General features: G+C 41.0%; 1 protein-coding gene across 1 annotated transcript in view; it reads right to left on the reverse strand.

Annotated features, from left to right (window-relative positions):
* SCAMP1 (secretory carrier membrane protein 1) overlaps nucleotides 1–22833 on the reverse strand; it is an 87419-nt gene that overhangs the window by 12468 nt on the left and 52118 nt on the right. The window contains exons 6-7 of the mRNA XM_048851145.2: nucleotides 17748–17907; nucleotides 10580–10681 (exon numbers count right to left, since the gene is read on the reverse strand). Of these exons, the coding sequence (XP_048707102.1) occupies nucleotides 10580–10681; nucleotides 17748–17907 (262 nt within the window). The remainder of the gene's footprint in view (nucleotides 1–10579; nucleotides 10682–17747; nucleotides 17908–22833) is intronic.

Genomic DNA, 22833 nt, shown 5'->3' on the forward strand with positions numbered 1-22833 from the left:
CCCAAACAACCTTGAGTAGCACTGATCTGCTAAAAATATATGCATTTGAGTGTGTCTGTGGACATATGTGTATGTAGGTATGTGTCTTTGCTCTGTGCCTTTTTTCAGTGCTGAGTTTGGCATTATTGTCTCAACTGGTTTTCACAATGTTGATTTTCATCTATATGAAAAGTGGTGCAGGTACTGACACTATTTTTTGGGAACTTCAGCAAACTATCTTCAACCTTAATTTCAGCATTTCCTAACTCTGAAGTGGTTGACTCTGCAACGTTAACATTCTTTCAGAGTAGTTTTTAAATTGAAACAATATATATATATATACAGAGCCCAGCATGTTTTGGGTGATGTATACAGTCAATGATAAACAACAACAAAAATTTTTAAACAAAAAATGAAAATTTCCCACAATAGAGCATGCCAGCTAAATATAGTACCACCCAAACTTTATTTCCCCTTTTCTAACTATCCTGTCTTTGCAGGAATCTCACACTTAGGAATCTCTTATAACAACAATGCTAAAACACTGCAACACTGTACAAAAGTAGACCAATGCCCAGAACACGGAAAGGTGAAAGTGGAGGGTTAAACTATGTGGGGAGGGGAAGGTAAGAGATATAAAATACATCCACAGAAAAAGAGGAAAAAACTACATCCACCAACAGAACCTCAAGAATGTTTCCTCCAAAAAACAAAACAAAAACAATTTAAAAAGAGATGTCTTAAAAGAAAACAAACCTCAGATTCTGTAGCACAAAGAATGAATAAGGATTTCTCCCTATAATCTAAATTTAAGCAAATCATGTTTTGTCTGCCTTGAAATTTGCACCAAAAACTGCTTTGTTTGAACGAGTAGGAGCAGTGACATGAACTAACTGAAGATCTGCCAGATCACAGCTATATGAAATGCAATCAGACAGCCATTTAAATATGGCCCTTTTCATAAATTCAGTGTCAAAAGAATTGAACATTTGTACTTGGGTTACAATTAAATAACCAATTTAATGCCCGTTTAATGTTGAGTTTGTGGCGGTATGCAGGAATAGGAAGAATATTAATATGACAATAAATGCAATTAGGTCAAAATGTTTTAGTATCTGTGCAAAGGAATCAATGCTAATTCCGAAAAGCACCTAACCCCTTTAAAAACTTGTCTCAGGTGCAACAATTACTAGAACCTGAAGCTCAAAAACAACAAAACCCACATGAGTTGCAAGTGAAGTCAGGGCCACGGGGAAAATAGCTTTCCGTTAAAGAAAACTAAGCTTACAGATGGCTCAAAAGGAGCTTTTATTGGCTTTGTCAGAACCACATTATCCCATGCCAGAGGGTGGCTTTTTAAGTAGGGGTCTCAAAAGTATTATGCTTCTCATGAACATGCCAACAGGTGGCTGCAGAGGTCCCCCGGTCTACATTCAGCTAGCTCATGGTGAATTACAACACATGGACTTGATCTTTAATCCTGATTCAAAAGGTAGAAGGACAGTCAAGTAGTTTGAGGAAGGCATTTAAAGGATCCATGTAGACCTGATTGTACCAAATCACAAATAGACACGGCAATTCTCCAAAAAGGGACATCTTTAAGGAGTTTAATGTACCCATCCTACACACACCCACATTATACATCATTTGCAAGCTTTTTTAATGTACATTTAGATGAGGTATGATGAGGAGCTGTCTCATGGTGCCGTAAGCCTGCAAACAAGGTGAAACAATGCTACTAAAAAATGAGTGTCATTTTTTGCACAGTTCCAGAAACACTGCAACACGATGACTAGTTTTTACTGTTTAAGTTAATTTAAACACCTTATTGAAGGTGTGGCATTTATTGATGAAAGCTATCAAACGACAATGTATTTTTATCAGTTTTGCATGGGCAATATTTTTTCTAGACATGATTAAGCTGTTTAGCATGTGACAAAAATCAACATTTTGCAATACACTAACATGAAATATTTTCACCTCCCATATATAATTGTTAAAGTGTTGTTAACTTTCTATACTTTCAATTGAAATTTGCCGAGTAGATCAATCACATCTCACACTGAAGGTTATGCAGGAGTAGGTTGAGTGCCCACAGTTTCTAATGCATCATGAGTAGATATAAATTCATGTGAATCCCTAACCTAACGCTTCTCCATTTGTAAGCTTTGAACATAGAATGCAGTGTCTCATATGCCTGTTAGAATGTTTTCATTTGTAATTCCCTATCCATATAGTACACTTTGAAATACTCTAGAAACTAGCTTTTTAATTCAGTGAGACTTACACATAGGTAGGTATGAACATTAGAGATGACAAACATTCATATTATGAACATTACTCCTGGGGGAATTCTGCACCAAAAAAATAAAAATTCTGCAAAATTCTGAAAATTTTGTCAAAACAACACTACATAATCATGGAATTTTCAATTATTTTGGTACTTTATATCAAATTAACTGTCAGCAAGTATGTCTTTAACAATACAGACACAAAAATTCCCCCCAGGAATAGAGAGTTAAGGAAATCCCTATGACAACCCACTTCCTGTTTCTCTGCCCCATCACTACCCCAGAGCCCAGCCGGGGTGGCCAGACACCAGCTCCTCTCCCTCCCTGAACCCAGCCATGGACCCCTCCCAGCCCAGACACTGGCCCCCTCCCTCCCAGAACCCTGCAGTGCCCCCTCCCCAGCCCAGACACGGCTCCCTCTCTCCCAGAACCCAGCTGTTCCCCCCACAACTCAAGAAATCCTTCCCCTCCCTCCCAGCTGTGCCACACACCCCCAGGCCCCGGATACCCCTCCCCCTACCGCCCAGGGATCCAGAAAGAGAAACAGCCTGATACTGGGTCCCAGGCTTGGACACAGTTTCTTGCGCGCCACTGTCTCCTTCCCTCAGGGTGTGCGGTGAACTACAGCTGCTAGGAACTCCACTCTCTCCCGCTCCCCCCCAGCAGTGTCTTCTACATGCGAGCTGGGCTGTACTGGGTCTGGCGACCCCTAGTGGCAGCCAGCAGCACTGCAGCCCATTTCTGTGAGGGAAAGGAAAAATTATGCACAAAAAACATTAATCTCTGCAAAATTCTGCATTGCACAGTAGCGCAGAATACCCCAGGAGCAGAATATGCAAAAGCTGAGAGAGAAAGAAGTGGCCTAAAAAAAAAAAGAAGCGAAGACAAAATGCACAAACAAGTCCTTGCCTCTACACTGAAGAGGGATGAAAAGCATATTACAGTTCTTACCAACCATGCCATCAACAATATAACAAATCCATCTGACCTTGAATCTCATTCAGAGGTACTTATCAACATATCTACTGGACTTCATGTAACATCAGATGTACAAGAGTCTCTACTAAAACAGTAGATGTGGCTGAAGAACAAATAGAGGAATTTGTGAGAGGTGTACTTGATTCTGACGGGGGACACATAGCTTCCTCAGCACAGTCAAGAAACCTGGCATCAAAACATTTGCTAACATGTCCAAGGAGGACCAAATTTATGTCAGCAAGGGAGAGACAATAACAGAAGCTACCAGCCTAGAAACTGGTTTCCGCTGAGCCGTCCTTAGCAAGGTGATGAGTTGATGTTTCAATGTCAACTGTTCTTAGAACCTGTGCTTAAGCCCCTCTTCCATCCTGACGGAACAATGAGAAGAACAGACAAAGCTGAACTAAAGCATCAACTGGGAGCTCAAGATGAAATATTCCATAAGGTAAGAGCAAAGAAACCACAGTGTACATTAGACAGATGGCTGGAATCAAATTCCACACATTCAATAAATTGGCTACTGAGTACTTGAGGCAGGTCCTAAAAGGATTTGACAAAGCTAATTCTGTCATCGAAGTCTGACCGATATCACAACAGTAACACTGTGAAAACTGAAGAAAGAAAGCACCGGACAGGACCTAAGGTTGGATGCAAGAAATACCAGGTGATCGGTGGACACCCTGTGCATCCATGGAAAAATTCCTCTGACTGTATGGTTCAAAATAAACCTGAGATTGTAGCAGCACACCCCAAACACTCCTCCTTGCTGGAGGCTTCTTCACAGGTGAAGTAGCAAAGTTCATCACCAGTATAGGTGTTGAAGAAGCTCAAGACATGTACAGTACTCAAGAGGAAGTGGACACAAGGATGCTGCTGTATGTGCCAATATGGCTTTTGCGTCTCTTGGTGTCAAAGGAACCATAAGAATTAGGTCACCTAATGCAGATGTTTTGGTCCTTAATGGAACACACAGATAACATGTGGATTGAAAAAGACATCATTACCAGTGCAACTGAAGAGCATCATATCATACCTGTGCAAGCTCTTTGTGATACACACACTCCTCACTTCTGCAACATACTTCTTGTTATACACACATTAACAGGCTGTGACTGTGACTATTTGGTATTGGGGAAAAAATGTGTATAATGTTGTCAAAACAAAGGGAGCTTACCACTTCAGAGATCTTGCCAAACTGGGAGAGTGGCAGACAACCCGCAATTTCTGCAGCAAGGAAGTTGGTAGCAGTGCTGTATGACCAGAGCAAGAAAGAAAAGGACACCCGCGGAGATCTGAACTGCTTGCACCTCAATCTAGCTATCACAAAGGGCAAGTCACTGGCCAAACTCCCACCATGTGAGGACAGTTTTGAAGAGCACGTCAAAAAAGCATCTTGGCAAACAAAGATATTGGATCACCATTGCAACATGAATGGAAAAATGTGGATGATGAACTGGTTCTTGTACTCCTCAAGGGCCCCAAGGCACCTGACCTTCTACAAGTCCTTATTTGTGCCTGTACCAATAGGGGTTGCTACTCCATCAACCGTGGTTTTTGTCAGAACAATCTTCCCTGCACAGAATTGCACATATACCAAGGCAACGAACACTGTGGTAACCCACACACTCTCAGAGATCATAACAACAAACAAGATGATGATGATCCTGAGGTCCCTTCCAACCCTGATATTCTATGATTCTATGATGATGATGACTAGAAACATCACTAGCCGTATTACATTTCAATGATACCCGTACAAATTTATGATTAGATTTTGTTTTACACTTTACATTGTTTTGTGAAGTCCAACTTTAGGTCTTGAAATAATACATGAAGTCACTAAACTAACAAATGAATACAAATATTTCAAAGTGGTCATTTTAACATGTCACTGCTGATCCCTGTTTCTATGGTAACAGCACCACTTGACAGCTCCACATCACACCTCATCTTAAAGTAAACATAATAAGCTTTCAAATCATGTGCGCGATTAGAGAGGGTTCATTATGTCTACTAAATTGGTCACGGTCTGCTACTCGCCTAAAATCTTTTCCACTTGTGGATATGTACTTTGGATACTTTTGGGGATCCTACTAATTGGAGGCTGCCTCTGGACTACCTCCAGGCTAGCAAAGCTCTATGGTTCTGTTACACTGATGTAAAGTGATGGTTCTTGTGATGTTTGTCTTCACTGGGGATCTCAGGGTCCACTGAGGTTGATTTACATGCAGACTTGCCATGGCTATTATGAATACGGCCAAAGCCCTGCCTGCCAGCATTTGTAGCCTGATCCAGGTTGTCACACACCAGTTCCAACATTTGCTCCATCAGACTTTAATGTCCTCGTTCCTGCCAAAGCAGGAAGATCTCAAGTTGAGCTCTGTCTAGCAAAGTTCCTATGTATTCCAACTGTCTATGAGAGACAAGTAAGGGGTTGCTTTGTGTCATTTATCATGACTTCTAATCACTCTAGTGCTTTGGTGGGGACATGTAGTGATTCTTAGACAACTTATTCAGCAGTGTCCTTGGTCAGCCAAACATTCCAACAGGAGAAAATATGTAATCCCAATCCGGTACATATAGTCCTTACTATAGTCATAAGCATTTCATGAAAACGTGGTGCTGAAGCCAGCCCATAAATCAATACACAGAAATAATCCTATTCCTCTATGAAGATGACCTCACTCAAATATCTGTGACTCTCAGGATGCTTCTGTGGGGGCAGAGATTTCAGGTAACCCCCACTAAACCTGATGGGTGTCTGGGTGACCCTCTCCAAACAAGTCTTGTAAATCATGCTGGTCATATTTGACGCCAAGATTTAAAATCCATCTACCTTGGTCTTCTACGAGAGAAACCTTCCTGGTAAAGTCACATTTCTTGAAGCCACTGAGCTGCCTGTCTTCCTCCTTTGCAGGTGAGGAGGACATCATACCAAAATAGATAAAACTAAAACCTGTGCTGACTGCTCAAAATATGCTGATGCACTCGTGAGTGCGCTGATGGCTCACAAGCTGAGTACTGATTAACCAAAACTCCAAAAGAATTCATCCAAAAGCTGCTCAATTTAAAACTTTGATGCAGGCCTCAAAGCATCAAGTATTAACGGATGATTCAGTGAGCACCTGGTTCTATGAGCAAAGCCTCAACATATCAGAGCCTCAATGCAAATGCACCGAGACAATGATTCTGCATAATGAAAAAACTTTCCAAAAGAAAAAACAAACAAACAAAACCAGTGAGATAGGGGGTACTGACCCTAAGAGAGACAGCAGATTAGACAGTATGATTCAAAGGCCTGGACAACATTCAGTGCTCTGGGATCATGCAGCCTGAAGCATCAACAAACTGGCAGGAAGTTACATATCAGAAAAGGATACTATATTGATTAAAAAACAGAATATACAATTCCCTTGTCTGCTGGCTTTCCAAATTGGACCTACTAGAACTTTTAAACAATGGCAACTGGTGGTGCACAACAGACCAGTAAAAGGGAGGAATCTTGCATCCAGTACTGCAGATAGCCAAAATGTTTACAATTGGTGAGGTCAACCCTGCCTTCTGTTGCAAGCACAAGACCCAAAAGCAAGACCTCACCAGTCTGGTCTAAAAATGGATACTGACCGTCAAAAGGCAAGTCCTCAATAGACTGCTAAATGTCCAGAGCTATCCCAAAATCACAAAACCAGGATGCCCTTCTCATTATAACTGTGTAGGCCACAGTCCTCAAGGAAGCATATGCAGCTTCTAGAGCAGACTGGAATGAAGTCTTTGCCACAACCTATTTCTCAGTTAATGAGGCCCTGAATGATTCCTTCATATCATCCAGCAATTTGTCTGACAACTTTGACATCAGCTCCCCATTAAGAAAATCATATTTTGCAAGAAGGGCTTGCTGTCCTCATCTGGAGCAAAGTAGTAGAATAAATCTTTCTCCTTAATGCATCCAGTCTCTTAGCCACCTTTTCTTTTGGGGTAGACTTGAATTTCCCCTGCCACGATCTCTCATTAGCAGCTGTGACAACTAGGGAGTTTGGTGCTTGGTGGAAGTAAAAAACCCACAAACCCCTGAGATGGGACATGGTACTGTTTATCAGTATGTTTGGCTATTGGAGTGGTTTGAGCCAGGTTTTCTCCGGTTGCAGAAGGGCATCATTAATCAGAAGGGCTACACCCTTCCTGGCATAGATTCTTGGAAGATATTCAGTAACTTTGGGTATTTTCCTGTACCAGTTCAGGTTCAATACCTAGGGCGGTAGCCATTTTCCTAAGTCTTGATAGGATTTAAAATCCTCCAGGACTGGAGAAGACAAAGTCAGCAGTGTTGAACTGTTCGGAGAGGATGAAGACAGAATGGTTCTTCTCGAGACAAAAGTTGATTGTCTGTCAAGGGCTCCCCATCAAGAAGGAGGACAGATATTGTGCCTTTTCTTAATGTGCTCCTCACCAAGACACAATAAGCAGCATGTATGCAGGTCACTAGTAGGAATAGACACCTCACACCACAAGCAGCGCTTAAAATCCAGAAAACATTACATAACCCACTAAAACTAACACTATAGAATCATAGAATATAAGGGTTGGAAGGGACCCCAGAAGGTCATCTAGTCCAACCCCCTGCTCGAAGCAGGACCAATTCCCAGTTAAATCATCCCAGCCAGGGCTTTGTCAAGCCTGACCTTAAAAACCTCTAAGGAAGGAGATTCTACCACCTCCCTAGGTAACGCATTCCAGTGTTTCACCACCCTCTTAGTGAAAAAGTTTTTCCTAATATCCAATCTAAACCTCCCCCACTGCAACTTGAGACCATTACTCCTCGTTCTGTCATCTGATACCATTGAGAACAGTCTAGAGCCATCCTCTTTGGAACCCCCTTTCAGGTAGTTGAAAGCAGCTATCAAATCCCCCCTCATTCTTCTCTTCTGCAGGCTAAACAATCCCAGCTCCCTCAGCCTCTCCTCATAAGTCATGTGTTCCAGACCCCTAATCATTTTTGTTGCCCTTCGCTGGACTCTCTCCAATTTATCCACATCCTTCTTGAAGCGTGGGGCCCAAAACTGGACACAGTACTCCAGATGAGGCCTCACCAATGTCGAATAGAGGGGAACGATCACGTCCCTCGATCTGCTCGCTATGCCCCTACTTAAGCATCCCAAAATGCCATTGGCCTTCTTGGCAACAAGGGCACAGTGCTGACTCATATCCAGCTTCTCGTCCACTGTCACCCCTAGGTCCTTTTCCGCAGAACTGCTGCCTAGCCATTCGGTCCCTAGTCTGTAGCTGTGCATTGGGTTCTTCCGTCCTAAGTGCAGGACCCTGCACTTATCCTTATTGAACCTCATCAGATTTCTTTTGGCCCAATCCTCCAATTTGTCTAGGTCCTTCTGTATCCTATCCTACAGGGATAGGACTACACTATACTTACAAGTACTAACCATTTACACCACAAAGATTCAGCAAATAGCTATGATGCAGAAAATAAACGATGAGGAGAGAACTGCACAGAGAGCTCTAACATAGGCCAGTGGCAAGAAGAAGGAACTGAGAGGGTTCAGGGTGGTGCCTTTATATAGCCTTTGGAGGGACCATGAGGCAGCACAGGGCACATGTGCCTCCCCAACAGCTACTGCTGCAGGGAAAAAGGTTTTGGGCTCCGAGTGTCCTCCAGATCTTCTGCAAGACTACGGTTAACTCCTCACTTAAAGTCGTCCCAGTTAATGCTGTTTCACTGCTGATCAATTAGAGAACATGCTCGTTTAAAGTTGCGCAATGCTCCCTTATAACGTTATTTGGCAGCTGCTTGCTTTGTCCACTGCTTGCAGAAAGAGCAGCCCACTGGAGCAAGCAATTGGGGGCTTGGAACCCGCTCCCCTAAGTTCCCTGTGCAGCAGCTGCCCAGCAGGCTATCAATTGCCAGGCAGTTCAACTGTCCCTCCGCCCACTGCCCTCTGCCTTGGAGCTGCTCCTGGGAGCCTCCTGCTTGCTGTGCAAGGGCGGGGAGGGAAAGGGAGGGAAGAGGGGTGCTAATGTCAGGATGTCCCCCTCTGATCCTTTATCCCATCTCCACAGAAACCCAGGGGGGAGGGGGGGCAGTACAAGGCTCAGGATGAAGGGAGCTTGCTGGCAGCAGCAGCTGTCTCAACTTGCTGATCTACTTAAAAAGGCAGTGTACTTAGAGTGGGGTCAGTGTACTTAAAGAGGCAATGCGCATGTCTCTCTCTCACTCACACACACACACACAGTGTCTCTCTGCCAGGCTGTCTCCCCTCCCGCCATTCGCTGCCTTGTAAAGTGTGAGGCTACATTAACAGCAATGTGTTAACCCTTGAGGGCTCAGCTGAGCGCTAGTTCATTTAGCAGTAAAGCATTACCTGGGAAATATCCCACCCTTTTCCACCCTCTGACTCCACCACCTCAACCAAGCTTCACAATCATCATTGCTGTGTACGGTATTAAATTGTTTGTTTAAAACTTATAGTGTGTCTTTTATAGCCTTTTGTCTGGCGAAAAAAATTTCTCTGGAACCTAATCTCCCCTCCTCCCCCCATTTACATTAATTCTTATGGGGAAATTGGTTTCGCTTAAAGCAGCATTTTTCAGAAACATAACTACAACATTAAGCAAGGAGTTACTGTACTTAAATTTACTGTCAAATGTGAACCAAGGCTGGAATAAGCACACATACTCTCACCAATTCAGAACACTTACAACTTCCTTGTATCATTTGTTTCTAAATCCTTTAAAAGTGAGGAGCCAGGATGCATGCCATTAGTTAGCAAGGTATCCCAATGTAATATTTTTGTTTTCACATTCCAGTATGTTAATATAAACTGAAGTTGTTACAGACGTCTGCTTGATTGAAATGTAGTTATTGCAAGTGAAGCACAACTGAAAATTACATTAGTGAATACATTAAATCTTGTTCTGTACGTTATTACCACCCAAGTTATTTTTAAGATTTCTTTTCTTAGTTTTATTCCAAATGTAGGGCAAATCAGATCCATAAACACCGTCAATGTGATGTCTGAGCAGAGTTGATATTAAACTGGGACAGTTAAGGACTTAGGGTGAAAGATAACATTCTGGTCACCCTAATATCAGGAGTACCTGCCTCTCCAGATATCCTTGGGATAGATTTTTACGACAATAAGGGGCACTCTACAATGATATCTGGCCCCCTCATCACCAAAACGCCAAATGAAAAATATTAGCTACTAAATTATTTCTCTGCATACACCTATTGCCGTTTACACTGAGATTTTATTGTAACTTAAAACACCAGTTTTATTCTTGGATATGGAACACAAAATTGAATAAAGCTAATCACTCACCAGTTACCCCATCCTTGAAATCCCGCAGCCTGGAGTACATGTACAGCAAATTGACAGATATACACAAAGAAGAACACAAAGAATCTGAAAGAACTGTCACTCCTGAAAGAGAAAACATTAAAGAAGCTGGTCAGGAAGTTAAAATCCTATTCAAATACACAACTACATTACCGAAGTAACTTTTTCAACCATACAAATTATTGGAGAACAGATTTTATAGACTGATTTAGACCATCTTTAAACACCAAATGGTAATTCTTTATATCTACATGAGGTTCTACTCTGAAAAGTGATTATGTAAAAATGTCATCTTCTTAATTCTGCTTATCTGTATTTAGAATCATAGAAGTGGTACGGCTGGAAGGGACTTCATAAAGTTCTCAAGTCCAGCCCCCTGCACTGAGGCAGGACCAAGCATTTCTAGGCCATCCCTGAGAGGTGTCTGTCTAACCGGTTCTTAAAAACTTCCTACAATGGTGATTCCACAACCTTCCTTGGAAGCCTATTCCTGTGCTTAACTATCCTTATAGCTAGTTTTCCCCAATATCTACCCTAAATCTCTCTTGCTACAGTTGAAGCTGATTACTTCTAGTCCTACCTTCAGTGGACATGGAGAACAACTGATCACCATCCTTTTATAACAGTCGTTAACATATTTGATTATTGTTATCAGGCCCCCCGCCTCAGTCTTCTTTTCTATAACCATACATGGCCAGGTTTTTTTAACCTTTCCTCACAGTTCAGGTTTTCTAAGCCTTTTATCATTTTTGTTGCTCTCCTCCTGACCCTCTCCAGCTTGTCCACATCTTTCCTAAAGTGTGGAGTCCAGAACTGGACACAGTACTCCAGCTAAGGCCTCGCAAGTGCCAAGTAAAGCAGGACAATTACTGCCTTTGTCTTACATACAACACTCCCGTTAATACATACCAGAATAAGAGCCTTTTGTAATTGCATCACATTCAATTTGTAATCCACTATAACCCCCAGATCCTTTTTAGCAGTATTAACAACTAGCCAATTATTCCCCATTTGGTAGTTGTGAATTTGATTTTTCCTTCATAAAAGTAGTACTTTTTGCACTGGTCTTTACTCAATTTCATCTTGTTGATTTCAGACCAATCTCCAATTTAACAAGGTTGTTTTTATTCTAATCCTATCCTCCAAAGTGCTAGCAACCTCTCCCAGCGTGGTGTCATTAGCAAATTTTACAAGCATACTGTCCACCCCATTATCCAAGTCACTAATGAAGATATTGAATAGTACCAGACCAAGGTGAGAGACTGCTCTAGGACCCCACTAGATACATCCCCCCAGTGTGATAGAGAACCACTCTTTGTGTAAAGTCTTTCAACCAGTTGTGCGCCCACCTTATTGTAATTTCATCTAGCTAGACCACATTTCCATAGTTTGCTTATGAGAATGTCATATGGGGCTGTGTTAAAGGCCTTACTAAAATCAAGACATATCACACCTACACAGCTTCCCCCGATCTACTAGGTCAGTAACCCTCTCAAAGAAGAAAATCAGGTTAATTTGGCATGATTTGTTCTTGACAAATCCATGTTGGCTGTTCCTTATAATCCTATCATCCTCTAGGTGCTTTCAAACAGATTGTTTAATAATTTGCTCCAGTATCTTTCCAGGTATCAAAGTCAGGCTGACTAGTCCACAGTTCTTCTTTGCTCCCCCTTTTAAAGATAAGTATTATGTTTGCCCCTCTCCAGTCCTCCGGGACCTCATGCATCCTCCATGAATTCTCAAAGATAATAGTTAATGGTCCTGGGATTGCTTCAGCTAGTTCCAAAAGTACCCCAGGATGAATTTCATCACGCCCTGCCAACTTGAATATTTCAAATTTATTTAAATGTTAACTAACTGTTCTTTCCCTATTTTGGATTGCATTTCTTCACCCTTGTTGTTAATATTGTGTTGAGTATCAGGTCACCTAAAGTATTTACAGAACCTTTTTTATTGCCTTTTATGTCCCTTCCTAGGTTTAAGTCATTTGTGCCTCAGCCTTTCTGATTTTGTTTCTATATATATGCTTGTGCTACTCTTTTGTACTCATCCTTGGTAACTTGTTATGTTGCCACTTTTTGTAGGATCCCTTTTAGATTTTTACATCATTGAAAAGCTATGATGGAGTTATATCAGCCTTTTACTATTCTTCCTATCTTTCCTTTGTACTGGGATAATTTGTCTTTAATATTGTCTACTTTAGAAACTGCCAGCTCTCCTGAACTCCTGTGTCCCTTAGATCTTCTTCCCATAGGACCATACCTACCAGTTCTCCGTATTTGTTAAAGTCTGTTTTTTTGAAATTCATTGTCCTTATTCTGCTGGTCTCACTCCTTCCTTTCCTTAGAATCATGAAATCTATCATTTCATGATCATTTTCACCCAAATTTCCTTTAACCTTCAGATTGCCTTCCACCTTTAGGCCTTGTTTACACTTGTGGCAGTGTCTCGGGTACGTATAACTACGTTCCACAGTAAAAAGCAGGCTGCGTCCAGACTGTGTTGTTTACCTACACATGGTAGTGAAAAGCTCTGGCAGGAGGGAGAAAGAGGAGAAAGGTTCCAGCAACAGGGAGGCAGCAGGACACTACACTACTAAAAAGAGCAGTGTAGACATAGGAAACTCTGCTTGGCGTCTAGAGAGCCATGAATGGTTTATATACCATAGGCTTCTGGCATGTCTGTATTCTACTTGCCTAAGCAGTGCCTCATCATCTACACTGCTATATATACCCATCCTAGCTGGGTGTGCAGTGTCTGTACTCTGCACGCTGCCATAAGCATAAACCTACCCTTAGATTAATTTTGTATCTGCTTACAGTGACAAAAACAAGCCTTTACTGGTTTTGCCTCCATAGTTATTGAACAGCCAACAAAGCTCTGAGAGGGGAAACTAGACTCTATTCCTATCTGTGCGTCTTCAACAGAATTGTGTACCAAGTTCCTTTCAATTACACCTGTACAAACTCACAGAATATAGTGGGGCTGCATAGGTGTCTCTGAGGGAATAATTTTGGGGATAACGCATAAGAAAGAGAACTCTGGTTAACTCTCAGATTGGAGTTTGCAAGGCTGGTAGGTGAAAAAATCCATACCTTTAATTTTCAAGCTGAGAACAGCTGATATAGAGTCAGAGACATAATATACACAGAACCACAATATGTCATTTCTACAGTTACATTTTCAACCACACTACTAGAACCATTTAGCAGCAAAAAATTCTCATATACCTCATACTACCAGTTTATATACTCACTATCTGGAAAGGGGGACTAAAAACAGGACCAAAAGAAGCAGATCTGGTTCTGAAAGACTGCATAAGTGATGTTCTTCTGTCAAAACAGTATACATGTTTAGCTTTTTTAATCTTTCCTCATAAGTCAATTTCTTCAGCCTCCTGATCATTTCTATTGCTTCCTTATGAATTCCTTTCAGGTTCTTTTGTGCTCCATATGTCAACATCACTCCAATGCATCTTATTTACCTCTTCTTTTCCTACTTCTTTCCTTGTATGTTAAAGAAGAAAAGATGCATGCCAACCCTGGCAACCTCTTCTGACTTCTTCACACTGCATAACACAAAACATTCACTTGCATAGAGTATAAGGCAGAGAAGGAAGGAGACTGAATGCAGAAGAATCAGCAGGAGATGCTCAGCAGCAGAACTGTAACTTCCTTGCCTCACCTCTGCTGTTTTGAGGAAAACACGAATGTCTATTCTTGGTCCGCATGCAGCCCTCCTGCTTAAGCAGGAAAAAGACAAAAAGAAAAGGAGTACTTGTAGCACCTTAGAGACTAACCAATTTATTTGAGCATGAGCTTTCGTGAGCTACAGCTCACTTCATCAGATGTATACCGTGGAAACTGCAGCAGACTTTATATACACACAGAGATCATGAAACAATACCTCCTCCCACCCCACTGTCCTGCTGGTAATAGCTTATCTAAAGTGATCATCAGGTGGGCCATTTCCAGCACAAATCCAGGTTTTCTCACCCTCCACCCCCCCCCACAAATTCACTAGCTAGCACCAGCAGGAGAGTGAATTTGTGTGGGGGGGTGGAGGGTGAGAAAACCTGGATTTGTGCTGGAAATGGCCCACCTGATGATCACTTTAGATAAGCTATTACCAGCAGGACAGTGGGGTGGGAGGAGGTATTGTTTCATGATCTCTGTGTGTATATAAAGTCTGCTGCAGTTTCCACGGTATACATCTGATGAAGTGAGCTGTAGCTCACGAAAGCTCATGCTCAAATAAATTGGTTAGTCTCTAAGGTGCTACAAGTACTCCTTTTCTTTTTGCGAATACAGACTAACACGGCTGTTACTATGAAACCTGTCATTATGCAAGGAAAAAGACAGACACTAATGTCAGTACTAGAAACACTACAATGGCATAGCTGTAGATGAGCTGCTGTAATGCTGCAGTGTAGACACTACAGTGGCAGAAAGGGTTCTTCCATCACTGTACTAGCCTTAGCCTGGCTTAACTACATCACACGGGCATGAAATTTTTCACAGCCCTGAACAATGTAGTTAAGCCAACCTAACTCTGTAGTGCAGACTAGCCCTAAGTAAAAAACGGAAGCCCAATGCAACCACATGTATTCCATGGCCTTAAGCCAAACTATGCATCTTAGAAGGATATTGTGTGTGTGTGTGTCTCTCTCTCTCTCTCTCTATATATATATACATACATACATACATACATACACACACACACACACACACACAGCACCTTTACATTTCATGTGAGATTGGGTATTAGCCCTATGAGTGGACCTTGAACCCGAAATAATATCCTTCTTATAAGGATGCACACTATCAAATGAGTCAATTGCATTACAGAGAAGTGACCATGACTCCAAAATTAAAGTTGCAATAGGGTTTCTGTTTAAAGTCCAATTTCCAAATTTCTCTAAAATCCAGATATGGAGAATCTGATTATCTTGAAAACTGGTATGCCAGTTCAGGACTCAGGGTAAAGCAAAGTTAAGAGCTGTGAGGACAAGAGATGCCTCTATACAAGCTGAAAAAAAAAAAAAAAGAAACATTTAAAAAAAAAATTTCACTTTTTTTTGCGCTGAGGTAGGGGAAAAAGTGGAGAGGAATGTGAAACACATCACTGGGTGCTCACAGTGAGATCTCCTGTCTAGAGCCAAGAATTTTAAAACCTAAAAGAAAGAAGTTTTTTCTTGGCTCTGCTGGGTAGGAAGCAGAGCCGTAGCTATGAAGCCCAGAGTAGTGTACACATTTGAGAGAAAGCTGGGATGCCTGATACCACCCACCACTCTCTCCATGTCTTCCTCCTGTACAGCCCAGATCAACCTCCATAAGCCTTATCCTGGAAAGTGTGGGCAGACTGGCTCAGAAGCAGGAAGTTCCAGCCCCCAGCTCCAAATCATACTGGTTTTCCAATCACCAGGTGGTCCTCAAGCCCTTGGGATCCTCAACCTTATGTATGTAGGCTCCCCAGCACTCCCTATCCTCTACAGCTGATTATATACCTATAATGGGTTCACTGTTAATCAATCAAGCTAAGTTTCCAGCTAAGTTTGCTTTTTAGTTAACCACATCATCCCTTGATCATCATCTATGGAAAGCTATGCTGTTGGTTAAAAGGAAAATATACAGAACACAGCAGCTGCCTAAGTTATCGAAATATAGGACTGAAAGAAGAGAATTTTAAAGTTTAAGTCAGTAAAAATATAATGCTTCATTATGATATGAATAGGGTAAGCAATCAAGAATTTCAGAATAAGTGCTCACTCATAAATTTGCACAAAACAAACTGTGAATTAAAACCAATTTAGTTATGTCAGTGTAAGTGTGTGTGCAGACCAGACCTTAAATCAAGATGTATTTGCTGAGAAAAAGGCAGTTCAGTGCTTGCTGGAAAGGGACCGCTGAAAAATATGTAATCATGAACATTCAGAGTTAGAATGCAACTGTGATAGAAATTGCTCCTTAATTCATGTACATGAGAGGGGGGAAAAAAATGAATTATGAGAGCTATGAAGGATATTTAAACTTTATATTTTTCCTTTGGCCACTTCACTGTTTTTTAGAAAAAGAAAATCCCACAGACCATTTGAGCCCCCAAGAGAACCTTGTATATATTATCAAGATATCAAAACCTTTACCCAATTTGCAATTATTTGTTAAATCCTAATACAAAAAGAAATGTTATAACACAGTATTGATCGAAGTTCAAATTAAATCCACTGATAAGCTCTGAAGAGTAATCAAAACTCAAAAAAAGTATATTTCACATACAAACAGTTTAGTTGTATCCAGAGCTCTAAAATATTTAACTGTGACACTACTTTTTGAAAGAAATGACTCAGTTTGATTGTTGATTAATTTACTATCTCACATTAGAGTTCTGGATTTCTTAAAATAAAAGATAAAATCTTACTCCCCATTTTAATTTGATTAATGTACATCAATCATGAATATGGATTTGCAGACTGATGCATTCTTTTTGTCAATTAACCACAACAGATAAGAGTTATCAGTGTAACTATAGTACCATCAAATGATATTCACTGAATGTGCTTACTGAGCAGATAGCTCAACTGCTTTTTATAATCAATATATTAGGATGAAAATAAAAAATGAAAATAAGCTGCACTTAATATTTGTAGTAACATCTCATGTTGTTGCAGACATACAGTGGCAGTTAACTTGTCAATGTATGATTACTTAAATCTATTTTATGAAGCTTATTTAGAAACTTTATATTTAGGCAGCACTTTACATTTTTAAATTTTAAATATTATACTTATTCAGAATTGGTGGTGACTTTAGAGGTGATAGGATAGAAGCTTGGTGAGAATTTTCCTGATATTTGAAGTCCAGCTACCACAACACCAGGTCATCCATTCCCTACCAATATCAGTTCTATATCAGTAGTTACATACATTTTAAAAAATGCCATTCCTAATTATTAGCTTCCTAAGCTAGCCTTTCATCATCAGTTTACGCTTTGGATGCAGCAAGTGAGTTAATATGACTCGCCACTTCCAATAATTAATAATAATAATTCAGGTTAATATGGCAACTAAGTTGAGTAAAATTCTACTTAAAGACGAATACATTTCAAAATGCATAATATGCATTAAAAATATTCAAAACCAGATTGGCGTTACCTGAAGGCTCCATAAAGTGGTCTGTACCAGCAGACAAATGAACAAGGAGTAAAAAGCAAGAACCAGAGGATACTCAATCCAAAATCAACCCCTCGTGCAGGATCAACACAAAACCAGGCCAAACATCCAAAGATATTTAGAAACAGTGTCACTGCATGGACTGTAGAACAAAAAAATAGTTTGCATTAACCTGAGTTTATGCAACAAATATTTCAATTGTTGACGTATTACCTAAATAAATGTAAAAGCTTTAAACAAAATACATCACATCACTCTTATATCAACATCCTATCTCTGTAATAGACTAGTCTGCTAGTGTCATACAACTGTCTGAAGTAATGATGAAGCTCCCAGTGTAGTTAAGCATTGAACAAGTACATTCAAGATTTTTAGAAAAAATAATATGTAGTATAGAGTTGGGGGTGGGGGGATATCAAGCTTTCACGAAAATGAGGCACTGTATATCAGGATTTCCAGCAAGTACTGATTTATAGCATCAAAGAGTTAAATAGATAAAGTTCTCTCAGCTGCAGTTGCTGACACATCTGCTACAGTAATTACTGGATACAAATCTTTGCAAATACCTTCTTATATACCGTTTAATTATTTCCTCTGAAAGTCAGACCAGTAAATATGTACAAGAACATGATGCTACCCTATTATTAGATATACAGAAGGCCTGCACTGTTCATGTCTTTTTAAAAAGCTTCTTAAAGTATACAAAGTAGTCTGTATTTAGCAAGTGAAATTCTCATTTGAAAAGAAAATTACAAATCATAAATCCTTTTAACGCAAATGTTATGCTATCTCTCAAATGAAATATAGCAAATTAGTATCCTAACACAAAAAGTATTTCACACAAACAAAAACTGAGAACTAATTCTATAAAAGCATAAATTCATATTGTATGTTCTAATATTTCTTATAACAACAAGAAATCTGTCACCTTATTAATACTCAGAACTATAGCTCCCAGTCTCCTGTTTTAGTTAGTACATGCCAGTGGCCTAACAAGTAAGAGATATCAAAACAGATATTAGAGGTTAGCTTTTTTCTAAGGTTTGTTAAAGAATTTAAACCAACATTATAACCCAAGAATTAATTAAAATGTATTTAGATTTTTCAGGTCAGAGAAGGCACAGCAGAAGCAAGACACACTGGAACTCTTACTCTCCAGGCGGTCTGAGGATAAGAACATTAGAGTCCGTGTTATCAGCCTCCAGAGGGTAGATGAAGACACGTCCATGCCTCTCTTTTCAGCACTCCCCAGTGGCCAAATCAGGAACAATTTTGCCAACACAAGGGAGACACTGGCCTTGGGGACACAGGGCAAAGTGCAGTAATTATGACTGTGTGAGATGGGAGAGACATCAAGCAATCTATCTCTGAGAGCTAATTTGGGGTGACTACTAAATTTAAGCTCTGGATAGTAGTTTTAAGCACCTTTCACCCTATTTACCCCTTCAAATCCAGACCTGGTAAGCAGTTACCGAAAGATCACGACCACCTTCCAAAGCAACATAATCTAACCCCTCCACCTCCACCCCGAAAAAAGCCACTCTTATCCCCAAATAAGAGCGTCTACACTGGGAGTTATATCGGTATAACTACTGCAGTTAAAATTCAGAGTTTAGTTTACACTGGTATAACTTTTCCATGTAGATATGCTCTTACTGATCTTAGTCTAGTTCTGAGCAGACATGCATCCTCATTGTAATTAATATCTTACAGCCTTGTTAACCCTGAGCTCCCTCTCAAACACTGAAGCCCGTTGGAAGGAAAACTTGCACTGCTGCTGCCTGTGCTACACCTACTTTGTGGATAAACAGATGGTTTCATTTTGCAGAACGACCCATCTGGTATCTCTGATGAAAAGAAATTCATCTACAGCAGTTTTTGTAATAACCTCTGCTTGAACAGTCTAAAATTTACCATTATTATTCTGGAGAAAGAAGGGCCGTTGCCAGAGTACACTATACAAAGAATAAGATTTTCCTTTCTCCCTCAACCCAGTAGGACAGTCTACATCTGTTATTATTAGTACATAAAGAACAGTGCTCAATGCCACTCACTCCTGAAATCACTCTTTAAAATGAGGACTCCTCACTTATACCAAAAAGAAAAGGAGTACTTGTGGCACCTTAGAGACTAACCAATTTATTTGAGCATGAGCTTTCGTGAGCTACAGCTCACTTCATCAGATGTTTACCGTGGAAACTGCAGCAGACTTTATATACACACAGAGAATATGAAACAATACCTCCTCCCACCCCACTGTCCTGCTGGTAATAGCTTATCTAAAGTGATCAACAGGTGGGCCATTTCCAGCTAGCACCAGCAGGAGAGTGAATTTGTGTGGGGGGTGGAGGGTGAGAAAACCTGGATTTGTGCTGGAAATGGCCCACCTGTTGATCACTTTAGATAAGCTATTACCAGCAGGACAGTGGGGTGGGAGGAGGTATTGTTTCATATTCTCTGTGTGTATATAAAGTCTGCTGCAGTTTCCACGGTAAACATCTGATGAAGTGAGCTGTAGCTCACGAAAGCTCATGCTCAAATAAATTGGTTAGTCTCTAAGGTGCCACAAGTACTCCTTTTCTTTTTGCGAATACAGACTAACACGGCTGTTCCTCTGAAACCTGTCACTTATACCAAAATCCTAATCTATTTTGTTTTTTAAATGCATTAAACTTGTAATTTTAACAGAGTACCCAAAACCTACTGGTTCAAGGCAAAGCCATAAAACATCCTTAAAAGTGAAGATGGAATGACTGCCTGCTACTTAATTCAGCAAGTGGCAGGGTCCATGAGGGCTGTCAGAGGAGAAGAAAAATGTGTGGAAGGAATTTTCAGATCTTAGAGAGGGGAGTTTTCTTTCCAGGAATTGTTGGTCTTGGTGTCCTCTTTTCTTATTCTACAATAGTGGATTAGGGAAGAGACAGTGAATGCAGCAAACAATATCCTGCATGAGGAGAAGCTACTTTACTGTGCCACTAGCAGGAAATTGGGAAGTAGATAACCCCAGATGATAGTGATATGTAGAAAAAGCAGAGAGCCTACCAGGTTGCCACCCTGGAAATTCACTGCCCATGGACAAGCTTAGGAAGCCTGTTCACACACTGAGAACACAGCCTTGGACTCGCATAGCAGCTTCAGCTGTTGCCCCGAGTTATTTTGACCTTCGAAATTCTTCAGAACAAGACTGAGAAACTTAACATCCAACAGATGAAGCCTCTTGTCATGAGGCAGAATAGATTCATTCTGAGAAAAGAATGGATTACTTCAGGTAGAATTCAGTATTCACCTTGTAAATTAATCCTGGAAAATGTTGAAAAACCATCTTTCCACAAAGATGTGCAGGTATGGCAGACAGATTACAAATGTTTACGCTCACCCACTCTCCTGACTGAGCCCACTACAAGAAGGAAGACCCTCTTAATAAAGGGAGCAAACCAAAAAGGCTGTTCTTAGGGCAGAATCTGAATCTACAGGATGAAGTTCTGGCCTTCTTGAATCCTGTCAGAAAGAAGTTTGAAACATCCTGGAGCCAGCAAGACAGGGTAACAACATCCCTGATGTGACACCAGACCACGAAAATCATCCAGAACATACAATGCTCTCCAGACACATGTAACCTCAGCAAAGAAACCATGCTTGAAGAAATGGTGCTGTTCAATTCACATGCGGCCAGCCTCAGATTAAGGTAGTTGGAAGTGCACAAGCCCTTGAGATGGTAGGTGCTGGGTCTCAGCAAGTGTCCACAGAGATGGGGGGGAGGAGAGAAGGGGTTATTAAGTAAGATCATCAGGTCTGAAAACCAGCAGCACTGGGGCCACTACGGAGCAGGCAAAAATAAGAGGTTTGTCCAACCTGCCATTCCTTAAGCTCCTAGTCAGAAGAGGGAAATGGCATCCCAAATCCCCTCTCCAACTTTACATAAAGCATCATAAAAGGAGGATACAGGAGTTGAACATCCAAGAACACAAACACGTAAGTCTGGCAAACACCATCAAGATAATCAACACAATAGAGTGTGCCTCAGACTCTGGTAAACATCCTTGAAAACTAAGATCAAGACTCCCTTCTCCCAACACAGTTTGTGACTGAGCCAATCTGCAAGGATGTTATTGTGGCCCACCAGATACAGGCCCTCAGGAAGCCAAGATAGGCTTCCACCCAAATTCTCAGGAAGTATGGCTCTGAAAAATGGGGGTGTGCTAAGAAAATTCCCCTGGTGGTTGACAGAAGCCACCACTGTTCTATTATTTTAGCTTGTAAAAACATGGGAGTTCAGGGAAAGAAAAGCCCTCTAGTTTAGCGAGGCACAACCCAACAGATGAACATAACAGAGACCACTAAATGGAAAGGGAGGATAACAAAGGCCAGAGATACATTCATGCCCATGGAACTAAATCCACACAGGCTGTTAAGTGTACTAGCATCTTTGGAGACTGCTCCTTACAGGGAATGGCCAGAGGTTCTGTACTAACAGACAGGGACTGAAACTAACGAAGCATCTGCAAACAGATATTCAGGACCACATGCAAACAGCGAAGTTTCTTGTAAGGAGTAGAGTAGGACTAGGTCCAGTTTAATCAGGAAACCAAGTTGAGACAGACACCAGAGCACCATGTCCTGTATATTAGCAGTTGGGAGGACTGAGGGTCCCTGAATGAAAATGCCATTGAGTTACAGATAAAGATGGAGGTTGGCAACCAAGTCAATTAAGATCTTCAGAAAACAGCCTGTCACTAAGGAAAGAGCAAGGGTCAAGGTGTTAAACTGAAAGCATCTGTTACTCAGGGCAACATGCAGACAATGACAATAATGCAAAAAGGTGTGCCTCTAAAATCTACCAAACAGAAACAGACACCTGAAAACAGACTGGAGGACTCTTCTGGCCTTAGAAGAGGCTGGGCAGCTACCAAGGAGCTGAACTTATCAGAACTGGGGCTGGCTGCCATTATGTCCAGGGGCCCCTGGACCTTGTGGAGGCAGAGAAGTTCCTGAAGAGCTGGGTAAGCTGTGAAAAAGCACTGCAAGCTGAGGAAGGATGATAAATATCAGAAAACCAGGCAGGCAGATT

Source organism: Caretta caretta, chromosome 5 (assembly GCF_965140235.1).
Source record: "Caretta caretta isolate rCarCar2 chromosome 5, rCarCar1.hap1, whole genome shotgun sequence".
NCBI classification, from domain to species: Eukaryota; Metazoa; Chordata; order Testudines; family Cheloniidae; genus Caretta; species Caretta caretta.